General features: G+C 42.5%; 1 protein-coding gene across 2 annotated transcripts in view; it reads left to right on the top strand.

The window, feature by feature from the left end:
• Positions 1 to 3,753: 3,753 nt before the first annotated feature.
• Atp10a (ATPase phospholipid transporting 10A (putative)) overlaps positions 3,754 to 13,129 on the top strand; it is a 41,898-nt gene continuing 32,522 nt past the window's right edge. Inside the window, exons 1-5 of one of the 2 annotated variants that reach the window (XM_048793423.1) lie at positions 3,754 to 3,841; positions 4,910 to 5,040; positions 6,751 to 7,003; positions 10,463 to 10,674; positions 12,071 to 12,265. In XM_048793423.1, the coding sequence (XP_048649380.1) occupies positions 5,023 to 5,040; positions 6,751 to 7,003; positions 10,463 to 10,674; positions 12,071 to 12,265 (678 nt within the window). In that variant the 5' untranslated portion in view covers positions 3,754 to 3,841; positions 4,910 to 5,022. Of the gene's footprint in view, positions 3,842 to 4,909; positions 5,041 to 6,488; positions 6,633 to 6,750; positions 7,004 to 10,462; positions 10,675 to 12,070; positions 12,266 to 13,129 lie in introns of those variants that run through there. The other variant, XM_048793424.1, reaches the window with a different exon arrangement.

Genomic DNA, 13,129 nt, shown 5'->3' with positions numbered 1-13,129 from the left:
GGGGGAAGCACCGCCTGAAAACTCTCTTCAAGGTTCTGGCACTTGATATTGCAACCCTTAGACCTGGGGGGAGGTATATGCGCACAGGAATGCCTTGTGTTCCTGTTTCTGAATGGATAGATTCCAACCCTGTTGCAGGTGCTTGTCAGCATGTTGGTCATTGCTAGAACTCACCTTCCTTCACATACTGGGACTCAGACACATAATAGCCATTCCCAACAGCAAGTGCAGTCACCAGAAATGGAACATCTTTCAAGAGAGAAAAGCTGAGCAGGTCATTTATTAGCTGAACTTGCCATTTCCCAAAGATCCTGCATATGGCACTTTTTAGTGCATGCTACATGGTACCATCAGACAGTACTCTCATAAATTTTTACTTCTGGACAGTTTTGATTTAGAAGAGATTGGTTTGATGAGTTAAGAGGCCTGGGGACTTGAACTAGATGAACTCTTCGAGGTAGCTTAGATTAAATGTTAAAGGATGTATTCAGTTGGCAAGGCTGCCATAACGAATCACCACAGACTGGGCAGCTTTGACAACAGAAGTTTATTTTCTTGCAATCTAGAGCCTGGAAGTCTAAGACCAATGTATCAGCAAGTTGCTTTCTCCTGAGATGCCTCTGCTTGGCTTGTGGATGTCCTTTTGCCCCTTATGTCTTCCCATGATTGTCCCTCTGTCTATGTGCCTTTGTTCTAATGTTGTCTTTTTTTTCTACCCCAGTTTGGTGCTGGGAATTGAACCCTTGAGCATATCAGGCAAGCACTTATGCACAGCCACATCTTCTGCCCCTAATCTCTTCTTTTAAGGTTACCACTCTGATTAGATTAAGTCCTGCCCTAATGGCCCTTTTTAAACTTAATTTCTTGTTTTAAAGACCCTGTCTTCAAATTCCAGTAATATCCTAAGGTCCTGGAAATTGGGACTTCAACATCTGAATCTCAGGGAGGACACAGTTCAGCCCATGCTGTTGCTTCTCTGAATCTATAATGTGAACTTTGAGTCTCAAAGGAGGAAGTGCTGAGTATAGCTTGATGGGCTCACGTTCTTGTGTGCAGCTTCATGGAATTGAGACTCATGCTTGCATGGCCCTGGGTCTGTTCCACTGTTATCTGGGACTCTCCCTTTCAGAAGTCTAAGGCAGGTGCCCTTTGCCACCCCCACTGCTGTGTGTGCTCGCATCACGGCATCGCGGCTGCGTGCTGGGACTCCCCTGGGTACTGCTGTTTTCCAGCCTTCCTTCCACTTGTGATGAGCTGGTCACAAAGAGCTGTGGGTTGTTTTGTTGTTGTTGTTGTTTGTTTGTTTGTTTGTTTTTAATGTTTTTTGGTTGTAGATGAACACAATATCCTTATTTTATTATTATTTTTTTTAACGGAGCTGAGGATAGAACCCAGTGCCTTCCACATGCGAGGTGAATACTCTACCATTGAGCTACAACCCCAGCCTGCTGTGGTTCTTATATAGGTCAATGCACTTCCTGGTGATGAGTTGCTGTCTGGCTTGATTAGAAGCATAGCATGGTTGTCCCTCAGTTTCCAGGGGATTGGTTCCAGGACCCTCCACTGATACCAAAACCTGCAGATGCTGAAGTCTCTAATAGAAAATGGTATCTGCATATAACCTGGGTGCATTCTCCTGTATACTTTAAATCATCTCTAGATGACTTATAATAACCTAATACAGTGTAAATGCTATGTAAATAGTTGTTATACTGTATTGTTAAGGGAATTATGGTGAAAAATCTGAAAATGTTCAGTACAGTCAAATATTTTTTTTCAATATCTTTCATTCTGGTTGGTTGAATCTACAAATGCTGAGAACCCATATTGACTGTAGTTTCTAAAAAGCTGTCAAAGAAGGCTTATCTAAAATAGATATTTTTCTTGTTTCTTTTGAGTTTATCTCTTATTCCTAGTAAGCATTACTGGAGCTTTGAGATGAGTCATTCTTTACTGTTACTTCAGAGAAATTGTTTTCATATCCAGCTGTTTCTAGAGAGACATCCATGTCAGAAATGTGGTTATGGTGTCCTCTCATTTGGAAAGTGTGAAGCAGGGCTTTCTTTGTAGTTGATATCATCTTATACAGGCTGGTTTCTGGATGCTTCAGCTGGCAGTGAGGTTTTCAGTCTTGAATCTCTTTTTAAAGTACAACTTTACTCTATCTCAGAGTTGCCAAAGTGGACTTTCAGCTCAGTGTTGATTGAGCATCTCCCCCACCTCTGTGTTCCTTTGCATTTGCTTTGCAAAAGAACCACCCAGCATGCATTTTAGCTTTGATTGCATTGTGTAGCTTTTCTGATTATTTCCCTAGTAACTGGGTACCGTGCTAGGAGTTAGGAGAAGGGAAAGACTTCCAAGGGTCTCTGGTAAGCTTCCAAGAACCTCAGTGGAGGCATTTTGATTGTGGGTGTACCCAGAGGGGTGAGTTTACTGAAAAGGTGGTGTTTTGGAAGGTGCTTCTCTCAGTGTCACTGCCTGGGGAAGGTTAGACTGTGCTTGGCTGTAGTTCTGGAAGCCTCTAAGGCCCCCCCTTGAGACTTGTACATTGGGTTCCTGCGATTCTTCTGTCCCAATGTAGTCCTAGCATGGGGCTGTCCTATCCAGCACAGGTCACTGGTGAGCCAGGAGGATGAGTTTGAAGACCAGAAGCTTAAGCTTAGATTACCCTTCTGAATCTACATACTAATGAAACAATTTAGAAGCTTGTTTCATGGGCTTACATTTCAAATTACATATATTAGTATTTCTAATAACTTTGTGATTTTTTATAAGGGGAAAATATAAAAAATTGTTGCTCAAACTAATATCATTCCCTTTTCCAGATGCATATTTGTATTTTTTTATGACATGAGGTGCTGATTAGAAGTAACCTTTCCTTTGAGAAGCAGGAGATAATATACCACCTAGCAAAGCCAACCTTGTCTGGCTTCCCAACTCTGCTCTGCTTTCCACATTTGGTCTTCTCTAGCTATGTCAGTTTCTAGAGTTAAAAAAAAAAAGATACAAAGTAAATAAATAAGAACCAGGCTTTCCAGCTCTTTTGGATGCCCAGTTACTAGTGAACAATAACTTTTTCTCAGCTCTTGTAGAGGCACACTAAGATAAGCCACCCATACTTGAGGCTCACTGATCCCTTTACCTGTCCAGCTTTCAGGTTTTCTGGAGCTTCCAGTTATTCCAGGGCCTTCCTTCCCTAAGTTAGTGCTGATTGGGAATTGTATGCAATTATATGACATGTGCCAATTATTCATCAATAGCATACACGATAATGGGAAGAAGGCTGGACTGTATAAGGAAAACCTGCTGCTGCGAGGGTGTACCATCAGGAATACAGAAGCAGTGGTTGGCATCGTCATCTATGCAGGTAGGTATAGGCACTTTAGATCGTGTGCTGCCATGTGGTGCCGTATGCTCTCAAACATTTCTCCCTAATTTTTATCCGGAAGAGTAGCATATACCATTGTAGGAAATTTGGGACAACTAGGACACAAAAAGAGCTTAAGTAAGAATTGTTCTAATAATTCCTCAACTAAAAGTGTTCTCTCTTGGCCTTATAGCATATTTATTTCCATTCATTTTCCCACCATTGTTAAATATGCAAGATTAATTTTATACCCTGCTATTTTGACCCAGATTGTCATATAAGCATAATTGGGTGGCAGCGTAGTGGTTCATTCCATGGGATCCACATCAACTGGTCCTTTAACTGTTAGTCATTGGTTCACTACATTTCTTTCTTTTCCCCAACAGGACACGAAACCAAGGCTCTGCTGAACAACAGCGGGCCCCGATACAAGCGCAGCCAACTTGAGAGGCAGATGAACTGCGACGTGCTCTGGTGTGTCCTTCTCCTCGTTTGTATGTCTCTGTTTTCAGCGGTCGGTAAGTCTCCTAGATGGATCACCAATGAATGGGCACTGCTGAGTAGCCTCCAGGCGAGCTCTGTGGGCTGCCTTGACTCATTCTGATCCAGCATTCTAAAACACATTTTTTCACTGATTTGGACTCAAGGGCTGTTTGCATCAGCACAGGCCACATTGAGATGCCTAGATGATTGATGGCAGAGTAATGTTATTTTCTGAATTGACAACTCTTTGGATGGAAGAATGGATGTATCACAGCAGCAGTAATAATGAGTCTGTGAAAGAAGCATCAGAAAGCTGGTGATAAACTAAAGCCAATAGCAAAAGAAGCACAAATGTTACAATGGGAACTTCATGAAAACAGGAAAAAAGAAACATTACTTGGATACCAAGAAGGGGCTGTAGTTTACATTAGCCTTGTAGGGAAGTATGTTGACGCCCCAGTACAGGACCTTCACCTTGTCCCTGATCAGCTGCCAACATGCACGAGACAGGTGTGACATGGTCTGAGAGCTCAGTGGTAAAAGACATAAGCATATAGAACACAAAAAAGACTTCTGTTATCGGATAGGTGTGGGACCTAGTCGGTTAAATCGTGTCTATTGCTGTGGCTTCTCTGAATGTGAACTTTGAATCTCCAAGAAGGAACAATAATGGGAAGCATATCCAAAGCCCACTGATTTTTCATGAGACTAGTCTTTTGTGAGACACACACTACAAAATTCTTTTTTGTGTGCTTCACACTGCTAAACACAGATGATTCCTACATTATGACCAGTGGTACTATTACACATCAACAATAGGAAACTTTTGGTATGAGGATAAGTCCAATTTCAAGCTCCTTCCAGAAATCTGATCAAGGATGCCAAAAATACTTGTGTGTTTTTACTTTCTTACATGGCAAGGCAGGCTAATAAAGCCATATGTGCTATGTCCTCTGTCCTAAATGTGCTGTAATCTTAAAAGTTTTGCTTAATTTATACTAGTAGTATTCATACTTTTTCTATCAGATGAATGATGTTTCTCTTCGAATGTTGCTACAGGACATGGATTGTGGGTACAGCGGTATCAAGATAAGAAAGCATTATTTGATGTCCCTGAGTCTGACGGCAGTTCTTTATCCCCAGTCACAGCAGCAGTTTACTCATTTTTGACAATGATAATAGTTCTGCAGGTAACAGTACTAAGCATCGTATGATACTTGCTTTACTTTTCTCAAGAGAACTTGAAAGTCATAATAGTCTGCTAAGAATTTCCTATAATTTCTGCATCTGGGAGAACCACAAATATATCTGCCTGACGTGTTGCTTTTTATTTCTCCACTTATTTATAGGTTCTCATTCTTGGGTGATTTTTCAAGTTAAAAAGTTCTCCTTTGTTTTTCTTAAGATTCCTAATGCTTTGAAATCTTGGTGTTGGTCATCATTTTCATGTCATTGTTTTTCCTTTCAATTTTTTTCTTTTCAGTGTTGGGAATCAAACCCAGGGCCTTATATTAGGCAATCCCCTACCCAAATTACTTTGTTTAAAAATAAATTTTATTTTGAAATAATTTTAAGATTTACAGAAAAGTTGCAAAGACTAACATAAAGAGCTCCCATAAAGAGCTCACATAATTCCATCATATAGGTTCTCCAAAATGTGAACATGTTATATTATTGTAGTGTATTATAAAGACAAGAAAATAACTTGGGTACTTTGCCGTGAACACAATTCAAACTGCATCATTCAGAGCTCACCTATCTTTCCACTGATGTGGTTTTTGTTTGTTCCAGGATTCAGTTCAATTCAGGTTATCACATTTATAAGTACTTGTTGTTGTTGCTAATATTATTCACATGCCTCCTTCACAACTCCCAGTTACTGAAAGTCTTTTATGTCTAGAAAGTTTAGTTAAAGATTAGGGATGGTCCCCAGCACTCCAAAGGGTGAGAGGGGAAGCAAGAGTCAGCACCAACCCTTTTGAGAATATAGAGAATAACCAGAGGATGTATACTTAGCTTCACCTAGGAGGGAAGCTCTGCTCTCCCTTATCATCTGTGCTTCATATACAGGAAACAGCCTTATTTAACTTTCCAAATTAGTCCTTTTATATAAATGCAAAATTTGTTCTGGTCTTGAGGTAGGGTAATATTTGGCATTTCATTAACATAATTAATTTACCCAGAGAACCATGTTACTCTGAATATGATATTCTGGGCCTATACAAATTATTTCAATGCTGTGACTCTAAAAAGTAAATACTAACCTCAAGGAAGTTGGTCTAAAAATTTCAAGACATGACTGCAAACAATTCTTGCAAAGCCTTTGTCCCTTTATTCTATATTATAAAAGATTGAAGGAATGGTGCTTTAACACAAAACTAGGCTCTGAAAAAAAAATGTCATTTTTTGGTGGATGTTGTCTGAACTCTGGGGTTGTGTCCATGAGAGACAGGCAGCTCCTATCACCTGGGGCCCAAGGGAGGCCTGGGGGTCAAACATTGCCATGGTTTGAGATGACTTTGCTTACGCAGACTCTGACTATGCCATATTTTTTTTTCTTTCTCTCTCTCTCTCTCCTTTCTTTCCTTTCCTAGCCTCTCTCGAGCACAATTTAGTAATATGAAAATGCTTGCTTCTGCCCAAGCCATGGTCACACTTCCAGACACCATAGTGGATTTCCGCTCTGCAGTTGCATCATAGGCTGTCCTAGTTTAAACTCTATGCCAATACTTTAATCCTTTTCCAATAGTGACTCTAAACCAACCTATTTAAGCTCTTAAAGGTACAGTATAGTCCCTGCTTCCTCCTGGTTGTAGTCATTTGTCATTTAAATAGATAAGACCAATTCTACAGCTCCATGTCCTCATGGTCATTCATCCTGTGTGCCTTGTGTCTTCTAGGTTTTGATCCCTATTTCCTTATATGTTTCCATTGAAATTGTTAAAGTTTGCCAAGTGTACTTCATTAACCAGGATATAGAGTTGTACGATGAAGAGACAGATTCTCAGCTGCAGTGTCGGGCTCTGAACATCACGGAAGACTTAGGGCAGATACAGTATATCTTCTCAGACAAAACTGGCACTTTAACTGAGAATAAAATGGTTTTCCGAAGATGCACAGTGTCTGGCATAGAATATTCTCATGATGCAAATGGTGAGTCTGGGGGATTTTCTATTTGGGCTGGACCAGAAAACTGCTATATCCAATGCTGTGTGTGAACACACACACACGCACACACACACACACAAGCTTCAGGGATTGCTGATTTTCAAGGAAGCATAAAGACATGGCTGTCAGAGCACCTCGGGAGCCTGATGTCTGGCACTATTTATAGGAAAGGCTGACACTACCAGGCTCACTGCAGTGTGTGGAATGGCAGGCATGTTTCAGCACTCATTTTCTGTCGGGCAAGTGCAGCAGCAGGCAAGGCACCCTTAAGGAGCTCATTTCTGAGGCATGCAGTCATTTCACTCTGTCACACCCAGGGACAAAGAGATGTTTCTGTTCTCACTCATCTGTCTGTTATCAGCTAAAGATTTTTAGAAGGGCATTGGGTAATTCAGGCTGCATTCTTTCCCTTGGAACAAAATGTCCGTGGGAGCTGGCGAGAAATCAATCGCCTCACTTCCGATTATGATTGCTCAGACAGCCCCTCCTCCCACCTCTCCTTTCCTTATCCTCTGCTGCCTCCTTTGTCTCTGAAGGAAGGCTGAGGGGAGCCACGACTTCTTAAGCCAAGGGTGTGACTAAACCAGCAGTCTCCACCCCAGGCAGGAGAGGGTGCAATGAGAACTGGTCCTGCACTCATAATTTTTCAGGGTCATAGCACCTCCAAGTGAGGCCACCCTGATCTGCAACAAAGACTTTATTTCCCTCCTATAACTGCAACAAATAACATAAAGAAACCTGTATAAAATGGGGAATAGGGGAGATGGAGCAGCCATTGGGCATTAATAGGAAACTTCTTTAGAGATATTTGATGAGAAATCTGGGATTTTTTATGAAATCAAGAATTATCTTGATATTCTCTACCTTCCTCCATATACAATTAACGCAATTGTAGTAAAACAGAAGGCAGAGGAACTTATACACTTTAATGTCTTATTCACCACCCAAAATAAACTGTCTGTGATGGTATTCCATACATTAACCTATCCACACTTTCTCCACTCTCCTTCTATCCTCCCTACCCCTTCCTTGCGTTAGACCCTGTTCCTCCCTTCTGGTCCCCTTCTCTCACTGCTAAAATTTGTGCAGAATAGCTCATTCCCAGGCAGCATTTTCTTCAGCAGCCTTCTGAAATTGAGATCAGTTTCAGACAGATAAAAAGGACAGGTTTTGATATCTATTGCATAGCAGTGACTATGTGTAGTTAATAATTAGGTGTTGTATGCTGCAAAACAGCTACAAGTAAATTTCAGACATCTCACCTTAAAAATGATATGCAGGTGAGGTGATGGATATGCATACATTGCATACATCTATCAAAACATCACATTGTATCCCGTAAATGTATATAATTATGATTTGTCAATTAAAAATATTATATTTTTGAAAATATTAATAAAGTCAGGACCTGAGGCTCCATGGGGAGAAATCACAGAAAGATTTTGACAGTTGTTAAATGCTTACCAGAACTAAAGAGTTCTGTTGCCTTCAGAAAATAGGAGAGCATTTCTGGTGAGTAATGAAATAACCAACCATGCATCTCCACAGAACATTTTACAGAAGTGCCTGGATCAGCAGTTGACGGACAGAGAGCACCTTCAGCTAGTTAATCCTATGATCTGATCACTCACTGGTAAATCAATACAGATAAATTTCCCTTTGAGCACTGAGCCCAGCTCATATGCCATAACTGGTCATGCAGACCATGGGTGTGCTTCTTTTTGATGACCTGGGGCCACTGGCTGTGCATGCCCAGGGATAGGTAGTTCCTGAACCACCTTGCCCTCTTCTTCCATGAGGACCTCAAAAGTCTCATTGAAGTCACTGGAGTCAGAAAATATCTCACACCAGCATTGGCCCCATCCCTGGCCCCACATCCTGGGAGGCATGAAGGCAGTCCTGAGAGGTGGCTACATTGAACTCTGATACCTGGTAACCAGTGGTGGAGGAGATGGGATGGGCAGGTATTCCCTTTGCAGGAAGAAGCCAAGCTCCAAATGCACTAGCTAGAAAGTAGACATAATCTTGTGTCCAGGCTTTGCCTTTTCTTGCTGTCCAGTGTCACCAAACTGGGATTAGTGTCACCTAAGAGCAGGTAGGATGTTTGAGAGGAATCAAACATCCCTGCTGCCTGGAATCTTGTATCAGCCTTCTGATAGTGGTCAGGTGACTTCCTCTTCTGTCTCCCCATTTCTCATCTATAAAGGAAAGTCTCTTAAGATGTGTTCGATACATAGGCTTTTCCCACATGGCTGATAAGTATCTTGGGCATCCTTTTCTCTGGGCAGCTTCTCAGCAGGCTCCCTCGTGTAAAGATTCCTTGTAGTTCTGCCCAGCACGGCATGCACTTGAAGTTCTAATTAAGTGCTTATTTTGAATGGGTAATTCTCATGAATAGTCTCCTTGTTGCTCATCTATGAAGAAGCAAGCCATCCTAACTGGGAAAACCAGGGAAATTTGTTAAGGATCATTGGTTAACAAGCAACTCTTCATACTACTTACCAAATGCCCCCATGGCCTCAGGGACTTTGCTCCACAGTGCCCCCTAAGGGCTCAAGTGCAGCATCACAATCACCCTGTCTGTAAGTGATCCTCCTGTGTGTGATCTTAGGAGGAGTTTAAGCCTCCCTGATCTGCAGCACTTCATAGGAACAAAGCCTGGACGTGTGATTGTGTCTATTTTCTAGCTAGTGCATTTGGAGCTTGGCTTCTGCCTGCAGAGAGAATACCTGCCCATCCCACCTTCTCTCACCAGTGGTCACCCTGTCCACTTGTCCTTGACAAGGAGGTTGGCACCAATGAGTGCTCTCATCCCAGCTGAAGTCCCATACATTTATTTCAAAAGATTCACAATGCCTCATCTGCCTGGAAGGCCCCTGTGAGGAAAGTGGGCCCTATAAGCCCATGCATGATGGGCAAATCCTTAAGTCCTCTTGTGCAGGCCAGGCCTGCACGTTCTGCCCTGCTTCCTCCGGGCCACCTGCTGGCCCAATCCAATGTGCACTTTGGTTCTACCTAAAAGAAGACCTGCCCACACCTGACTTGTTGGGTGAGTAGACCACTGTATCATACTGGAAAGGATCCAGGCTTTGTCATCCTTTGGGCCTGGGTGCCACCATCATCCTTCTGTGACTGTGTCTTGTGACTTTAGCAAGCCCCTAAGTTTTCTGAAATGAGGCTTGGTCTGTTCATCTGAGAAATGGGGTTGAGAATATCAGCCTCCTTAGGCTGACCTGAGAGTTCAGATAAACAAGAATATGCTCTAACCTCTGTCAGTGGTTAGTCCCTTAAATGTGGCCTTGCCTTTAGAAAGTGAAGGTACTGAGTGCTCTGGGCACCCTGCCGAAATCCTCATGAAACCTAAAAGGCCCTGAATTGGCTCAGTCTGCTAAACCTGCTCAAACTGCTCCCATGATTTCTTACTCTGTGTTCCTGTCCTCACAGCCCAGCGTCTGGCCAGATACCAGGAGGCAGACTCAGAAGAGGAGGAGGTGCCCAGGGGGTGCTCATCCCAGCGTGGCAGTATTGGGAGCCACCAGAGTGTCCGGATCCTACACAGGAGTCAGAGTACAAAGTCCTACTGGCGCACAGGCAGCCGGGCTGAGGCCAAGAGGGCTAGCATGCTGTCCAAGCACACAGCTTTCAGCAGCCCCATGGTGAGTGTGCAGGCACGGGCACATGGCCCTTTGAGAGGATGCCCAGCCTGCCCTCCTGCTTTCTTCCACTGTCATTTTCTTCAATCACCAAAGGTGTCTATATTTAATTATACAAATAAGCTTTTGCTGGGTCGTTTGGCTCTGCTCAGTTAGCAGAAGTTTTTCTGGCCAGTATCTTCTCCCCACTGTTGTATCTTTTCCAAAACACTGACACAGCCTCTTTGCCATACGTCTATGGCTGGGTGATTGCCAGGTGAGCCACCCACCAAGGGCGATGGAGAAGAAGCTGTCCTGCCAAATGAAATGAATAAAACATCAGAGCAAAATGACAACTGTGGAAAAGCAAAGTCGATCCCCTCCCCTCAAGTAGTTAATTATTTGAGCCTAAATCGAGTGGCACTATTTTCTTCCTTGCCTTGTCAGCTGTCCATGCGTTTATAGGCCACCGCCATCAGGCAGGGAAATTTCGAGAAACCAGAGACAAATTCCAAAAGATACTTTCACTTATGAAATGTTTTAAGAACAGAGGGAAAAATACATTGTGAGTTGCTTCATTTTTTATGTCCTTCTATGCCCACATAGAAGCCACCACTTAAATGGGGTGGCCTAGAATTGTGGACTCCGATCAATGGGTTTACATGGGGATGCCAAAAGGGTCTCTGGGAGACCCAAGGGAAACTGTATTGGAACAAGTTTTCCTGACAACATTTCTGCACCACATGTCAAAAGTGTTCAAACTTTCTGACCTAGTAATTTAATGATTCAAAGATTGGTGTTTGCAGAAGTTTATCAAGATGTTATTTATATCAGCAAAATGGTGAAAAGAAGTCAAAATATCCAGTGATCAAGAGATGGTCAGATAAATGATGATATATCCATCCATTTTGAAGTTATTAAAAAATGTGTTTTTATATAATCCTTAAAGCCATGGAAAAGTTCAGATAGTATAATGTTTTGGGTGGAAATGGAAACTGCCAATTTGTTATAACATATTTTGGTTATGTGAAATTTAAATATAGAGATAAAAGCCTGCAAGGAAATACAGAAGCATATTTTTGAAAAGTAAATATTTTGTGGGATAATAGGATACAAATTTGTTGAATTTTTCTAGGCTGACACATGTTATTTTGCAATAATATATCTTAGATATATTGTTTCATAAGAAATATATATTTACTATACATAAGAATATGCATTTTTTTCCATATGTAAATGATACATTTTATACAATTAAAGTTATATATAATGTAAAATTATAAAATGAAATAAGTGTGTATGTGAGGTGGAGTTCTGTTTGTACCTTTTAATAAAACCAAGGCTCCTTAAATAGGTAAGCACGAAGATCCTTGGCAGTTTACTGGTTCAGACTCAACATGTGTCTCCATTTTCTCCCCAGGAGAAAGATATTACACCTGATCCAAAGCTGTTAGAGAAGGTGAGCGAGTGTGACAGGTACCTGGCCATATCAAGGCACCAGGAGCACCCTCTGGCCCAACTTTCTCCAGAGCTGTCTGACGTCTTTGATTTCTTCATTGCGCTTACCATCTGCAATACAGTAGTGGTCACATCCCCGGATCAGCCACGACAGAAGGCAAGTTGTGGAGTATCCCCAAGAGCACATGATGCCCTTGATCTTCTCAAAAACCCTTCTGGTAGTCTTCCTGAGGGTGAGCATGCTTCCCTTTCCTTCAAGGAGCTGCTCTCAGGTTTAAGAAAGATGCAGCAGGGTGCTTCACACAGGGCGAAACAGTGCATTGGTTCTGTAGTGTCATCCCAGGCTGCAGTGGACAGGTCAGGACTGAGGCCATGTGGGAGAGGACACATTGCCAGGGACACCTTCTGTGCCTCAGACAGGAAGGGCATAGAGTGGCCACCTGGACCCTGTTATAGGGTGGACAGGTGAGTTCAGGAGGCTCCAGCTGCCTTGGTACTTCTTCTGCTACCTGGCCTTGAGCAGGGGCAGAAGGCAGGCTACCCAATATGACCTACCCAGAGTCTCAGGTCTCAGATTACCAAAGAAGAGGAGAAAGGAAGGATTGGGTACCCCGACTTTGGGACAGCATGCTTGGACTTCAATCCTTACTTAAGGCTTTTAGACGTGTTGTTCCCATCTCTGTGCTTTTTTGGGATGTGGGGCAGTGGTGAGGATTTATGGAAAGGGCTCAGAGTCGGGTTTGGCACACAGCAAATTATGTAATGTTAATAAAGACGTTTAACATTGTCCTTCAAGGAGAAGTAGTCAAGGATCAATCACAGGTTACTTAGGGTGGTGGAAATAGAAGTACCCAAGTTAGTTTTGGGTTGGCCCAACATTAAGGCTTTCCCTTAAGACAGGAAAGGTTTGATGTGTGAAGGGATCCTGAATAATCCAAGTACTCCTTAGGAAGTCCTGCAGGTGGGCCACGTTGCTTGAGGGCTGTGCGTCAGCATGGGTGTATATATTTAGAAGCTAGGC

This window comes from Marmota marmota, unplaced genomic scaffold (assembly GCF_001458135.2).
Source record: "Marmota marmota marmota unplaced genomic scaffold, marMar, whole genome shotgun sequence".
Taxonomy (NCBI): domain Eukaryota; kingdom Metazoa; phylum Chordata; class Mammalia; order Rodentia; family Sciuridae; genus Marmota; species Marmota marmota.
This window is presented reverse-complemented; position numbering and strand designations above follow the sequence as displayed.